At 35.2% G+C, this 14,767-nt stretch overlaps 3 protein-coding genes and 1 non-coding gene across 5 annotated transcripts; 1 reads left to right on the top strand and 3 right to left on the bottom strand.

Moving 5' to 3' along the window:
- The first annotated feature begins 14 nt into the window (after window positions 1-14).
- TRNAV-UAC (transfer RNA valine (anticodon UAC)) lies at window positions 15-87 on the top strand. Its single transcript has one exon. It is a non-coding gene; the product is annotated as a tRNA-Val (tRNA).
- Window positions 88-698: 611 nt separating this feature from the next.
- LOC113743685 (uncharacterized) lies at window positions 699-3,862 on the bottom strand. The gene is made up of 2 exons (XM_027271735.2): window positions 3,324-3,862; window positions 699-957 (listed from the first exon to the last, which is right to left on the bottom strand). Exons 1-2 carry the CDS (start codon window positions 3,568-3,570, stop codon window positions 728-730), a joined length of 477 nt encoding a protein of 158 aa, XP_027127536.1. The 5' UTR covers window positions 3,571-3,862; the 3' UTR covers window positions 699-727.
- A 435-nt stretch (window positions 3,863-4,297) lies between these two features.
- On the bottom strand, window positions 4,298-8,065 carry LOC113743359 (probable polyol transporter 4). Of its 2 annotated transcripts, XM_027271343.2 has the most exons (4): window positions 7,427-8,065; window positions 7,078-7,178; window positions 6,883-6,981; window positions 4,298-5,994 (listed from the first exon to the last, which is right to left on the bottom strand). In XM_027271343.2, exons 1-4 carry the CDS (start codon window positions 7,444-7,446, stop codon window positions 4,610-4,612), a joined length of 1,605 nt encoding a protein of 534 aa, XP_027127144.2. In that variant the 5' UTR covers window positions 7,447-8,065; the 3' UTR covers window positions 4,298-4,609. The 2 variants fall into 2 exon arrangements, with proteins under 2 accessions (XP_027127144.2, XP_071904923.1); XM_072048822.1 differs by lacking the exons at window positions 7,078-7,178; window positions 7,427-8,065 and having other exon boundaries at window positions 6,242-7,020.
- A 145-nt stretch (window positions 8,066-8,210) lies between these two features.
- Window positions 8,211-11,167, bottom strand: LOC113743360 (protochlorophyllide reductase-like). The gene is made up of 5 exons (XM_027271344.2): window positions 10,967-11,167; window positions 10,771-10,869; window positions 9,411-9,939; window positions 8,680-9,038; window positions 8,211-8,602 (listed from the first exon to the last, which is right to left on the bottom strand). The coding sequence occupies exons 1-5, from the start codon at window positions 11,018-11,020 to the stop codon at window positions 8,447-8,449; spliced, it is 1,197 nt and encodes a 398-aa protein (XP_027127145.2). The 5' UTR covers window positions 11,021-11,167; the 3' UTR covers window positions 8,211-8,446.
- Window positions 11,168-14,767: the final 3,600 nt, after the last annotated feature.

The raw sequence follows: 14,767 nt of genomic DNA, 5'->3' as shown, positions 1-14,767 counted from the left end.
CTAAGATATCGAATGTTGCTGTGGTGTAGTGGTTATCACGTCAGTCTTACACACTGAAGGTCCCCAGTTCGATCCTGGGCAGTAACATTTTTTCACATATAACTTCTCAAACATTTTTCGAAATTCTCTAGGCTTGGTGTCTTACTTGCTCTAATTTTCCCTTTTTTTTTTTTTTGCTTAGTTTGGACAGAATTTCTTTTTCTATTATGCTTGTTTTTCTTCTTCCAAAATGGAGCCCTTGGGATCATGCTAATACTTTTCATACATATTTGTGAATCACTATTGAAGGTATGACCAAAGTTAGAACTTTAGAGGGACAGCTAACTAACTTGGTGTACAACAAATAAGATTAAGGTAAAAATTATAGTTCAAAATCAGTGAGATAGTTTTGTGAATTTTGTTAAAAAATATATAGAGTATTAAAACAGATAACAACATTGAAATTATCGGATAATAATTACTTTTTATGCAATAGATAACAAAGTTTTATGTTCATTTTTATGTATCAAAAGTTTTTAAATTCATTCTTGTTTTATACTTTTTAACTAGTACTTGGTTCGTTTTGAACATGTTTAAAGAAATAAAAAGTTTTAGGGGTGCAATTATAGGGTAAGATTGCCACAAATTCTATAAAAAGTTAAAAACGATCAAATAATGTGGAATTTCACTATAAAATAAAATTAAAAAACAAACGGTGATATATGAATTTCATGAACACTTGATTAAGTTAATCTGTTTGAAAATCAAGGTACATTCTGTAAGCATTTCGATCTGGGGAATAATAACCCTCAACAAGAGTATCCACTTTGAATCCCAGTTTCTTGTAGAGGTTCATAGCTGCAGTTCTTTCAGGATCAACATGAAGGGATACCCTTTGGATCTTTCTTGTTCCGCATTTGTGGATCGCTTCCTTCAGCAATGCTTCTCCAAGCCCTCGTCCTCGATGATTTTCCTTCACTATTTTTTTTTTTCCAGCCAGAAAAATCACAACAATCAATCAAAATTAAACCCAGAAAAAAATTCAATATATAGTGAAATAAAAGTTAAATCCATGCTTCTTTTAGTAGCACAAAAGTTAATAATGGATGAAATCACAGACACTTCATGCAAGGACCAAACACTACCATACAAGATAGGAACATGCTAATAAGGAACTGTAATCAGCTTATCAACAGGCTTCAGTCTCTCCAAATGAATCGCATACAGTTGATTTTGGTTAGAGTGAAGCAGGATTTCAGAAGGCATCATAGGAGAAAGATGAACGTTGTTGTTGTCCTGTATTTCTCTTTCAAAAGAAGCCGATAGTAAGGTTTCTCAAAAGTGCATCTTCATCATTTTTTTTCATTTACTAGTCATGGTCCTCAGGAGGAAAATTTTCTCCCTCCCTCCCCTTTCCTTTCAAAACAAAAACCGAATAAGAAAGATGGAAGAAAGAATTGATATCTCCAAGTCAACAAATGATATGTGCAATACCACCATTTTGGTGGGAGACCCCAAGCTTGAGGCTAAATTCATCAACTTTATTTCTCAATGTGTCTGGAAAACCATAACTGAAAGAGCACCAAGAATTGAACTGAGGTATAAGTCAGAGCAGTCCAAGGAGGGGCAATCATTGCTCAACCTGGTGAAAAATTTCAGGATTATATTGCTCTGAAGAATGTGTAGTGCAAACCAGCCTGAATCATGTAATTCTTGTTTAAACACTCCTTTATAAGATGAGGAGGTTATAAAGAAAAGGAAGATCTCAAATCCACAGAAGGGGTTTCGTTATAAATTTTTTGTCATTGTTTTAAGAAGCTATATTCTCCATGGGATCACATTTTGCAAATATACATAACCTAGAACAGCATAAAAGGGAGGCTGGTATGACTTAGGAGGATGGATATGCTATTTTGTACATTTTGTGGTCTTGCATGAGATAATGAAACACTGCAATTTTACTGTGTGTCCTTTCTACACTAAATTATGACTTATATAGGTCAAAGACCTAACTACCACATCAAGTTGAGTTGTTCCAGAGTTTCATGTCAAAAGGCACATATATTCATGATTTTCTACCCTGAGGACCGCTTTAGGAGGTTAAGTCATTGATGTCGAAGGTATAAGCCTAAAAAGTAGACAAAGTAACTTCAGAAAGCAGAGAGACAGGACATTACCCTTGCACAACAACAATTGCTCAATAGAAGAGTTTCCACATGTTTGTGGAACAATTCATGATCTCATATTCTACTTCTTAACTTTATGAGGATTTTTGTTTAATTTTTCTTGTAATCTGCTAACAAAAGGAAATCTAATCTCTTGCAAGGCTAGCCAAAGAAGCAGTCCAGCACCAGCTATCACAGAGTTCAATGGATACACCACCTACAGGCCTCAGGTACCTCCTAGAAGCAGATGTGATTGGGGTGACTACCCCACGTCTAATTTCGTGTTAAGGGCTAGGGGCCTTAAGCCCTTAACACATGCCAATTTTGCTGGAAAATGACATGAATTAAGAAATTTGGGGAGGTAGACAAATTGTAGTGTTGCAAAACAAAAGGAATAAGATCAATCAGTGCAAAAGACAAAACTAAGCAGAAATTTTGCTGGAAAATGACATGAATTAAGAAATTTGGGGAGGAAGACAAATTGTAGTGTTGCAAAACAAAAGGAATAAGATCAATCAGTGCAAAAGACAAAACTAAGCAGAAATTCAACAAAGAAACATTCTGTTACACAGACCCACCATTTATAAGATGCACAACTAGCAATCTGCATTTTTCGCCTTTATGTTGCTAAGTTGGTACACTAGTTGTACCAAGCCTAACTTCGATCTGTGGACAAATCAGCACAATTATGATAGAAGTCTAATTTAATCTGTAGTCTGTGCATAAAAAACCTATAACGATTCTCAATGCTGAGTCAATTTTCTATCAACCAACCTGCATTTGCTAATAGAAGAACTCAAACTCTGAATAATCAGTTCAAATTCCATGCTACCTAACCATTTACGCTTCTTTTCATTTTTGATAAATTATAACTGTGCCTACTAAAACAGTAGCTCTTAAGAAAAAATGAAAAAAAAAAAAAAGACTTGTGCTGAAAACTGAGAACAGAATTGAAGATGACAGACTTGTTCCAGCTACCCAGTAATTTTACAACTGGGCTCTTTTTTATAGCTCCCTATAATCCGTATTATTGAACAAATAAGAGCAATTAAGCTCCTGAATTCTCAAATTCGAACATGACGAATCCCACGAAAGGGATTAGCGCAACAAATAAATTTGAACAAGAAAACCGAACCAGTATTAATAATGGCTGCAAGAAGATGAGTATAGAAATAGAACCTGCAAGTTTTGTAATGGAAGCAGAGATCGAAGAAGGCCAAGAGTACATGACATAGCCAGCAACATCTCCATCTTCAACCTGGGAGTAAAGCAGCCCACTGTTCCTTTTCTTGAGTTCTTCATCAAACGATCGAGCAAGTGATTCGTGTTTTGGGAAAATCTTTTTCTCCATCTTCACTATATCTTTAACTAGGTTGTCCCAGTTGCCTGAGTTTCTGTGGAGTTCTGCAATTCCCCAGTTCACCATTTCTTGATCCTCTACAGTTACTGTTTGCGTATTCGCCTTAAATTTTCAACCTTTTTATATTTTTCTTCCAATGCTGATTTTCAACAAAGGTTAATTGCAGTGAAGGACCTCGAACTTTTGCCCAGGTAGAAAAATAAAAAATAAAAAAGACCAATAGCCGAATATGATACTCGAATCTGATCCGCATAACTTCCTAATCACATACGATCCAATCCGGTGAATCAGTCTTGGAGACAGCATCACTACATCAAGTTCAATGATCTTCCTAATTACTAATCTATGGCTATTAATAATGTGTTTTCTTTAAATCATTAGCATTAAATGTTACTCATAGAAATCAGTTCAACGAAAAAATAATCTCAATTGAAAAAAATATATAAATCAAAATTTATTGGGCTTAAAGATTTAGACCTTATAAAAATGACCATAAATGTTAAAAAATTAACCACTGGATTAGTTCAGTGGTCAAAATATGCATCTTAAAGTTCTTCTTACTATCAGAAAATGTTAAATTCTTAAATTTAAAAATAAGACACTTTAGTCCCTAAAGTATAAAAACTAATCTACTTTAATCCATAAAATATAAAATTTATCACACTTAAATATAAACTTGATCCCGCTCTCATCAATGATTTTATTTAAACGGGAGAAATTTTATATTTTAGAGACTAAAATATTCCATTCTAAAGTTTAAAGACCATAGTCGAAATCTAGATATAGTCGAAGGTTGCAAAGTGGAATTAACCTTGACAAACTATAAACCACTGTCTGACAAGTTATATCCAACCCCAAAAAAAAAAAATACACGAGCTGGTCCTTTTGCCGTTCAGAGTCCAGATCTTGCTGTGGTATAAAACATTTTTAACGAAATTAAAAGTAGGCTTTTGATATTGAAGAGTAAGCTGTCAGAAGCTAGACCATTATGTAAAAAAAAAAAAAAAAAAAAAAAAAAAAAAAAAGGTACATGTGGCTCTATACGTAGGACTAACCAAAAGTTGAGGCTACAAATTCCTGCCCAAACTATCCAACGGGTATCATCTCAAGCTGTGCGTGCTGACACTTTGTGTTTGTCTCCAAGAAACTTTAAGGAGATGAAATTTTTGTTACCAAAACCTCCGCAGATATTATTTTGGAACAGCAGCTCAATCTGCTCCAGAGATTTACCTTTAGTTTCTGGAACCATTGTATAGACAAAGGCAACAGAAATTGCTGAAAGTAAACTAAACACAAGAAAGGTCCCAGCTGTAGTAATTGCATGCGAAACAGAGAGGAAGGACATAGCAATCAGGCCACTGCATACTCTGCTGCAAACTCCTCCAAGTGCTGATGCTTGAGCTCTTAGCCTCAAAGGAAAGATTTCAGAAGTCAAAACCCAACAAACTGGACCAATACCCACGGAAAAGAAAGCTACATTTGCACAGACTGATAGTATTGCCAATGCTATTCCAACAGATCCCTCTCCCAGAATGGAAAGGCTGGTTCCCAATGTAAACAGACATAAAGTCATACCAATTGTGCTCACATAGAGCAGTGGCTTTCTCCCAACTTTGTCGATAAGAACAATAGCTACAAGTATAAATGCTGTCTTTGTAACCCCCACAGCCACTGTTGCTGCAAGAAGGTTTGAGTTACCATCAATACCAGCAGCTTTAAAGATCTTGGGACTATAATAAATAGTTGCATCAATGCCAGTAATCTGTTGGAAACACTGGATTCCGAAACCAGTGATCATCATCCTGCGAAGTGCTGGAGTAGGACTTAGCAATTCACGCCACACAGCCTTGCTTTGATGCTTCTCGGCATCAGTAATTCCAGCAGCTAATTGAATTTCTGATAGCCTCTCATCTACCTCTGTGTCATTATCATTTGTTTTCAACAGAATAGCCCTTGCCTCTTGAATTCGGTTCTGCATAACTAACCACCGTGGTGACTCAGGAATTATGCATAGTGCAAATGCAATGAAGACTGCAGGCAGAATTCCCACTGCAAGCATTATCCTCCAGTTTAAGTGTGCTGGAAGACCAGAAAATGCATAGTTGGAGACAAAACCTAAAAGGATTCCCAGATTTATGAAAATCTCAGGAAAGGAGGTGAGGGAACCTCTAGCAAATGCAGGTGATATCTCTGCAATGTAAACAGGTGCAATCATGACTCCAAAACCAATTCCAATTCCAGCCAAGATTCTTCCTATCATTAGTACCTCAAATGTGGGGGATACAGTCATTATGACTGCTCCTGCTTGGAAGACAAAAGCAGATAAACCCATTGCTGGTTTTCTCCCAATGGCATCAGATATTCTTCCACCAGCTAAAATACCCAAAATTGATATTATGCTCAAGATACCAAGAAAAATTTCTTCTTGCACCTCTGTTGTCTTCAAATCTTCTTTAATAAATAGTATTGCCCCACTCATGACACCTACATCTGTGTACCGAAAAAACCGACCTCAAGTCACATGGTGCCATATGCACATGCTAGAGCTGAAATTTCTCTTTACCCTTATTATCAGCGTCAACTAACAAAAGTCACAGCAAGAAATATAAAAGAACATCATGTAACCTCAGGAGGAACCACTAAAGAATATCTGATTGGCCTAACTAGCTCATCTTAAAAAGTTTAATTGCCCAAACAACACATTAATATGTAGATTTCGAGAGACACTACTACATACCATTTGACAGCAGATATGCCAGTAAAATGAATTCACGGCACTTGACAGTTTATACTTGCACGATGCTTGCCTGCTGCTTCATTGCAATCATGATAGATGCATGAAAGCCTGATATTCTTGCCATATAATCATACCCCTGTTTTATCTATCGACCCAATGTACTCACTGTCCTTGATGGCCCATTAAAGGCACATTAAGGATTACAGAGCTAAGGAATGACACAACTGAGGTTATGCTACTATCAGAGTGATTCTTTATTTGTTAACAATAGCTTAACAAACATCAAAAAGTGAAAACAGAGACCGGAGAACCTGTACAAGTCTAGTAGATCAAAGAGCTCAATATGGGAAGAACATTACTAAATCTAAAAAAAAAAAAAATACACTCTTTTTCCATATTTTCTCTCCAAAGCGGCTAAAAGTATCACCATGATATCGAAAAACCAGGATTTATCAGTGTTTGATCTTCGTCTAATCTCAAATTATTTATTTGTTTTTTTTTTGTGGTCAAAGATGAACAAACACTCTAAACATTGAACAGAGCAAAGTTTATCAGCTAAAAGTGCAAAATCTGATATATAAGAAAAGGGCTAATCATTTACCAATCGAAGTGGACATGAAAATCAAAGTCAAATAACATACCATAGCCGATAAGGACATTGTTAATAGATGCAAAAGCAGCACAAGCAAGAACGAATTTCCTTGTACTCTTCCTTCTCTTTTCCACCAGCTTATGATGATCTGAGGCATCACCAGCATTATCAGTTAGCTCAAGATCCATTTTTTTGTACTTGCTCTTAGTTCTTCAAAGCAAAAGAAGACAACGCTGTGGAATACCCATTCCTAAGCTCCAAGAAGAGTAGAGGAAAAACTGGGATTGACTCAAGAGCCAAGACTGTTTATGAGTTTCTTCCTTCTTTAGAGGTAGTAAATACTGGCTGCAAATTGCAAAAATAGCAACAGACAATATTATTGGATACTCTTTTTTTTTTTTTTTTTTTTTAGTAAGGAAGGGGGTGGAATTTAAGAATCAAGACGGAGATGGAGGCAATAATATCAGCAAAAGTCTGCGATTTAACCAAAATCTTTTATGGGTTTCTTGGCCTCTTTAAGTTAGCCAAAACTGTCAGAGTAAAACCCATGAATCATCTGCCAAAATGCAGAGAAGATTGGGCAAAGTTTTTACCTTCTTTTTTTTTTTAACATTTGTTTATTGGGTCTTCTGGGCTAAAACCTCTGTGAAATGATCAGAGGGCTTTGAGTTTGACTTTCAGTTGTTGCCTGGAACTATACTAAATGATTTTCTGATGATGTATCCCGGGAATTTTTTCTGTAGCGGAAAAATTGGAAATGCACTTTTGGAGATGGGGACAAAAATGGAACAGACGGCACTGGCACTTGAAGGCGTGATTCACTTGCAGTTGTAGCTTCACGCCTTTAATATGAGTCTAGAGGCCTGACTCGATACAGGAAAGAAGTTAACGCCTGTGCATGTGTGAAGGCAAAATTGTAATGGTGCTCAAATTCAGTTGCCTTGTGTTTACTTGCACCGTTTCAAGTGGAAGGCAAAATGAGAAAGAAGGCGTGACTTTTGCCATTGAACACAGTCTACACCTTCAAGGTGATGCCAAAGGAAGTGTAGTTTTCAGTTGTCTGTAATTTGCGCCCAGGCAATTGAAGCACAAGATCAGGCGGCAGTGTACAAAACCCTTAAGCAAACCTCTATCTTGGTCATGGAATGCGTGCTGATCAGTGCCGAAGCATCAAGCCTATGGTGAGGTTAGTCTGGAACTCCGAAGAAACTCTGTTGGGAGAAGGTAAGCTCGCAGTTGAAAATCTCCACAACTTTGAGTTTCTTGCTCTAGGAATGAATATAGTTCTCAATGAAAGTATTCTTGTATAAATCGCATTAACCAAAAACATATCAATAAAACAATTGACAACATTCTCTGTCAAGGGGAAAACGAAAATTTTCAGAGCATATGAAAGAGACACACTATAATTGAAATGTCACATGAGCAAAATGACAAAGCTATTTTTACAAAGGCCTCATCTGTACAAAGGATGGCTCACCTTTCTAATCTTTCTAGGCGCAAGTTATTTTGTTTTAGGAATCGCTCATTGTAATTTTCTTTCCAGGTCAATCTTAACTACACAAACCTTGCTTATGATGACAGAGACTTGAGTTGTGCCCTCCAAGTTTTCTTTAAGCTAATCCAACAAGCTTTTCACTGATCTCCCACAGTTTACGTGCCTTTTCTGAGTCACTGGCTTCTTTTGATAGCCGGTTTTCAAATGAAGATGAGTTCTTGTTCCAGCTCCAATAAACACCTGATTTTGATAGGCTAGGATCACTTATTACCTGTGGTTCAGAAAGAAACTGTAAGTCTGTTTGCAAAACTGGATGCATATCTATCTTGCTGTGTGATTTTCACTGACCTGTGCAAGTCTTTTTCCAGCTTCTTCTTCAGACACATAGCCTTTTGTAATGTACTTCTGGAATGGGGGGAAGAGAAGCCTGAACAGTGGGATGTGTTCCCTGAAAAGACCAGTTTCAGCAATGCATCCTGGGTAGAGAGAGGCGAAGCTGATGCCTGTCTCCTCATGAAACCTTCTATGGAATTCTTGCATAGTGAGCATGTTGCAAACTTTGCTGTCTTTGTAGGCTTTTGCTCCATCAAACTGTCCACCATCTATCATTGGTGAGGAATCTCGTCCAGTCAAGCCACTTGACAGTCCCCTTAGATCCCCAAGGTTAGCCTTTGGTGGCACATTGCCTGCCAAGGTATTCGTGTTTCCTGATGGGACAAAAGCATAAAAGGTCTATAAATACAGCAGCTCAATTTCTTTAGACCTGTTAAGAACAGAAATATACTCTCTATGAAACTGAACTGAAACAAAGACACTGTCCTTAAGGACCTAATTGCATTATCAGAACAAAGTTCTTCTCAGGAATAAATGCCTAGTTTAGTAGCTGACTCCCTCATCATCTGATCCTATGATTTGAAATTTTGAATCCTAGCAAGATAATGACTCATTTTCGCTAAATGTACCAGGGATTTCTTCTTTTTGCCAGCTTCATTGAGTTGCTCCTATATTAGATTCAGAAATTGACTAGAGTTTTCAAAGATCACTTGGTGCAGTCTGCACATGTGGTGAGTAGAGATTACCAGTTATGGACCCAACAATAATAAGGTGTTTCTGGGGGTAGTCTGACTGCTTCAGGTCATCTAGCAGCAACCTTGAAAGGAGGAAATGACCAAGATGGTTCGTGCCAACACTTAACTCAAAACCTTCAGCTGTATATGTTGGCTCTTTTGCAGTGGGGAAGTATACTGCAGCATTGCAAACTAGCACATCAAGTGGCCTCCCAGATTGTCGAAATGCATCTGCAAATTGACGTACACTTTCAAGTGAAGCAAGGTCAAGATGCATGACCGTATAGTTTTCCTTTGAAATGCCAGCTGATTTAGCAGCTTTCTCAGCCTTGAGGAAATTCCTGCAAGCCATGATGACATGCCATTTTCCCGTTTCACTGATTGCCTTTGCTGCAGCCAGACCTAATCCTGAGGAGGCTCCTGTAATTATGACATTACCTTTTCTCAAAGTCTTCTTCTCTTCTGATGCAGCCTGGCTGATTTCTGGAGCTGATACTGTTTGTGCTCTAATAGTTCCAAGTGACGATCTCCTCCTAAAATCCTACAAACATGGAACCAAATGCTTTATCCAGTAGTTTTGGTCGAAGCACGCATAAGTTTGTGAAACAGTACTAATCCAAGGCTCCAAGTTGCAGTTTTATGAACTTTTAGCATACGTTTCATGTTGAACTTCGATGAATTTGACACATTTGAGGTTCACTGCCCATCTTGTGTAATTTCTATCTGGGAAGGAAGAAAGAGGGATGTTTATTGTTGTTCTTCTCTTTTTAATTGGACTAGCAGCTATGGTATACGAGCGTAAATTGACTTGAGAATCTATTTGGTGATAAACACATACATTATGCACTCTATTGAACAAAGAGGTTCTAGGAATGCAACAATGAATTCTATTTAGCACCTTCATCCAAGATTAACAAGCTCTTCTGACTGACTGGATTATTATATGTTCAATGCATGATTAAAGAAGAAAACAGATAAGCCGACAACTTTGGTAGATAAAGGACATAAGCTGCAAGGTTTTGTGTTTTGTGATTAAAACAACCCCCCCCCCAAACAAAAAAAAAAAGAAACTAGGGATCTTGGCCTCCTCTGCACCAACAAGATTCTGCAGTACTCGTATCATAGGCTATCAAAAATCAATTAAATAGGACATCAGAACATTCAATTGGTAGTTAAGGATAATTGATCATTCGCACTCAAAAGAATACTTAATTAACAGGCTTAATCCCTGAATTCAAGAAAATGAGCACATCTTCATCCACCCACAGAATATCAATTAGCACCCCTATTTAATCTTTCTCCATCTCAAAAACCATTTTCTCAAGTACAATCCAAAACATGCCAAAACTGAGAGAACCCGAGTACACATTACCTTGCTCAATTTGGAAGAAGAAATAAAATCAGCTTTAAGATGATTTGACACTGAAACGCCAAATAGCGTTGTCTCCTTCAGAGCTGCATTCGACTTGCCCTGTTAACAGAAGTAACAGTAATTTCTTCATTAACTCAAACAGTAGCATCAAGAAATCAGAAAATTACTGGTACAGACACTTGTGACATGGACATACCTCTTTGTGGAGGGATAGAGCAGATGGAAGTAAAGTAGCAGCTTGCAAAGCCATGCAATCAAGTTGTAGCAGATGACTAGGAAATTGAGCTATGTTTCCCAAGAACCAGAATCTTATGTGTGATCAAGTTCAGTGTACTTAAAAACAAGTCTCTAAAACAGGTCTACAGATATGCAATCGTCTGTCTATAACAAAGCAGACATTATTGTCATAGTAGGATATGATGATGATGGGGAGGGAAATGAGACGGATAATAAAACTGCCAACTAAGCTTCCATTCCTCCAATCAAAATTTGGTCACTGGATTTCCATTTGATAGGTAGGAATGCATTTGGTGCTATTCTGGCCTTTGTCGGGGGTGAGCAAATTCGGTATATACCGAATTTAAATTTAATTTGGTAATTTGAAATCGGATATTTGGTAATTTGGTATAAATTCGCTACTTACCGAATTCACCGAATTCTAATATGGTATAAAATAGATAATGAGATTATGAATTTGATAATAATCGATTTCGCATTCAAATTTGGTAAAATAAAATAGGATACCGCATTACTGCATTCGAATACCAAATTAGTTTATAAAATTATATAATATATACATAAATGCTATTTAGTATTAGTATATACTACTAATATATTATTATATTATATAGGTAAATGCTATTAATAATAGTTAGTATATGGTATTATCATGTACTTATAATAATAATAATATATAATAATGTACAATATATTATTTTACTATTTGTTAATTGTTATATGACTATAATAATACAAATATATAGTAATACATAACAATATAACATAACTATAATACTTATTATTTTATACATGAGTAACATGACTAGAATTAGATAATAATTAATACATATATGTATAATACTAAATATTAAACAATAAACATAATTAGTAATTAGAATTTAGATATTGGTAATTTGATACATCATTCATGTTTGAATTATTAAATATTTGAATGCGTAAGCTGTAACTTGCAAGTATTAATGTGCTCTAAATTTACATTACATACTTAACATAAAAATTCATATTCTCTATTCACTAATCTTAGGGTTTTAAATATACACAAGACAACTAAGCAGTGTGAGTGAATGCATATGAATTGCAAATCAATGTATTAGTGTATTGACTTTCACAATAACATATGTAAGTAAATAAGTTTTATTTTGATTTGAAATAAATTATAAGTTTGTAACTAATATAACTTATCACTAATCATTGTAATTTGCAAGTTTGTAACTAATATTACTTATTATTAATCATTGTAAATTATAAATTCATAAATTATCACTAATCATTGTATAGTCTAAGGTTTATTCTAGTTTAAATTAATCACTTTTTATGTGTTCCTTAAATCATAGACTAAGGATTCTAGGTATAAGTGATCAAATAAATGCCAATTAAATTAAACCACAAAATGATTAGAATATAAGTAATGTGTTAAATTATGAATAAATTTGGGGATCAAATCAGTAATAATTTTTAAAAAATCAGTTTTTTTTTTTTTATAAATGAATTCGGTTAACCGAATTCACTACCATTTCCGAATTCGAAATCGGTTACGAAATGAATTCGGTTATAGCCAATTCGAAATTGAAAGCGGTTTAGATTTCTATAAGCCAAATAACCGAATTCAGCTAACCGAATTATCGAATTTGTACCATTTGCTCACCCCTAGTCAGTAGGGTGCATGTCAATCGAGTCGATCGCAACTAGTTCAAATCAAAGTTCGACTCGAACTCAGTATTAATCGAGCTAAAGTTCGAAGTCAAGTTTAAAGATATTCAGTTCGTTAACTCGTTAATTAACTCAAATTTACATATTCATAATATTATTTTATTCATTTTTTTAAATATAAAATAATTATTTTTTTTAAACTCGAGTTCAAGCTCAATTTGCCTTGAATTTGAGGTCGAGTTCGATCTTGTATTTTTTATTGAGAGCTCGTCTAGTTCGAGTTCAAGTTCAAGTTTGACCTTTGACAAAATTAAATCGAGATTCAGATAGATTAAATCAAAATTTAATTTAACTTGACTCGTTTCAAACCCTACTTGTCTTGTCAGTAACTTTTTTATTAGAGATACTTCAATTTATTTGGGTATAGAAGCCTACTTAGTTGGAAATACACCAAAAAAAAAAAAAAAAAACCAAGTGGGCTTGATAAGAGCCCAATGAGGCTCTTAAAAGGCCGCTGTGTCAAAAAAGATTTTTGGCAGTTATCAGGGCCTTTGCACACTATATCCCAGCTAGGCCCAACTCAAAATTTTTGGTAGTCACGCCTGAATTTTTGTATAATTCCACATTAGTCCTTGATGTTATGCATGTAAACAATGGGGGTTAGTTGTAAATTCAATGAGAAATCAATAGTGATAATTTGATTTCTAATTTGTCCATTATGGTGTGTCATGGGTCCAACTCTTTTGCACAATAAATTTTCAGCAAATTATGACTTTATTATCCTACACGAACTCTTTTAGTGAGTTGATACAACACGCCAAGTTAACCCTCAATCATCTCTGACTAATCCAATGAAAAAATGAATAACTTACATGAGATGATTGCTAGAAATACAAGTCACTTTAAACTACTACAAAAGATCTAGAGCATATTAAAATGCAAATATATATTTCTATATATATATATATATATATATATAAACATAAATGAAGTACAAAACAAAATAAATAAGAAAAGAGTTGTCAACTTGTATTATTTGTTTGTGACCTATGATTGTAGAAATGTGAGGTCAAAGACTTTCATAAGGTACGAAAGAGAGAATTGCCATTAAGGAGATGGAGACATTAGTGAAGGAATTTATTTTGGGGTTGAATAGAATTCCCCGCAGAGGCAGTAAGTCACCTAAATCCTTTGACACTTTCGGTAACCAGTACAAAGCTATAGAGTTTGTGGCTAGAATGCTATCAAGTCTCATATCAGCAATTTAGGTTGGTGCCAACCTTTGCAAGCCAATTTTGATAAATTATGCTTACTACATACATTATAAGATTTTTAAACTGTCCACAAATTCCCGTCATGGTCAGAATTCTCATGATTTGGTCAGAAGTCTTAGTCTTCCTATTAAAAAAAAATTACTAACTTTTGTGTTCAAGGCACTATTTTAGTCTTCGTCAATCATAAACTAGTTGAGCTTCATCTGGAGCAGCTTGAATGTTGATTATGTATATTTCGACTTTTTCTACGGGTCTGGATGATTCTTTATGAGTAAATCTAAAGAATTATTCAGGTGAAGCTTAACAAAATCTTCTCAGTATTTGCTTTCGCTGATTTCATTCATAATCATATATTTCCCTGAAGAAACAAAAAATAGTTTTTCTCCTCTTATACTTTAGACTAAAAAGCAGTTTGTAAAATAGATATCTATGTAATGTTCTTGCCCTTTGAAGCTTTAGTGCTGAACCCATTATTTGTTTGAAAATTTTATGTAAGTTTATGGATTAATCTTTCGTACGCCGTATTTAGGGGGAAAAGAAAGTTCATAACCTATTTTTCTGCATAAAAGTCGTTAGTTATGATGTTGATTTAGGTAGAAAACATTATTGTTGTACAAAATCTAGAGAGTATTATGCATTAGAAGAATTTGATAAACATGAAGACTTTCCAAGTTATTTTTCTTAATTTTGAGGATAAATAGAAGTATGACTGATTACTTATGATATTAGGAAATAGATCATGCTTATAGTTACGTTATGCCATAGGAGAGGAAAAATAAAAATTACATATCAAGCTGTGGAATTGAAGGGAGGCATCAAGTGATAAACCCATA

Source organism: Coffea arabica, chromosome 5e (genome assembly GCF_036785885.1).
Source record: "Coffea arabica cultivar ET-39 chromosome 5e, Coffea Arabica ET-39 HiFi, whole genome shotgun sequence".
Lineage (NCBI taxonomy): Eukaryota > Viridiplantae > Streptophyta > Magnoliopsida > Gentianales > Rubiaceae > Coffea > Coffea arabica.
This window is presented reverse-complemented; position numbering and strand designations above follow the sequence as displayed.

Coding starts and splice junctions, on each gene's coding strand:
- LOC113743685 (XM_027271735.2), bottom strand. CDS start 3,570: ATGGTGAACTGGGGAATTGCAGAACTCCACAGAAACTCAGGCAACTGG. Junction 958..3,323: donor TTCCATTACAAAACTTGCAG/GTTCTATTTCTA, acceptor AAAAAAAAATAG/TGAAGGAAAATCATCGAGGA.
- LOC113743359 (XM_027271343.2), bottom strand. CDS start 7,446: ATGTTAAAAAAAAAAAGAAG. Junction 6,982..7,077: donor TTCTTGGAGCTTAGGAATGG/GTATTCCACAGC, acceptor GTGATGCCTCAG/ATCATCATAAGCTGGTGGAA. Junction 5,995..6,882: donor CAATGTCCTTATCGGCTATG/GTATGTTATTTG, acceptor TTCGGTACACAG/ATGTAGGTGTCATGAGTGGG.
- LOC113743360 (XM_027271344.2), bottom strand. CDS start 11,020: ATGGCTTTGCAAGCTGCTACTTTACTTCCATCTGCTCTATCCCTCCAC. Junction 10,870..10,966: donor CTCTATCCCTCCACAAAGAG/GTATGTCCATGT, acceptor TTCTGTTAACAG/GGCAAGTCGAATGCAGCTCT. Junction 9,940..10,770: donor CTTCTTCCAAATTGAGCAAG/GTAATGTGTACT, acceptor CCATGTTTGTAG/GATTTTAGGAGGAGATCGTC.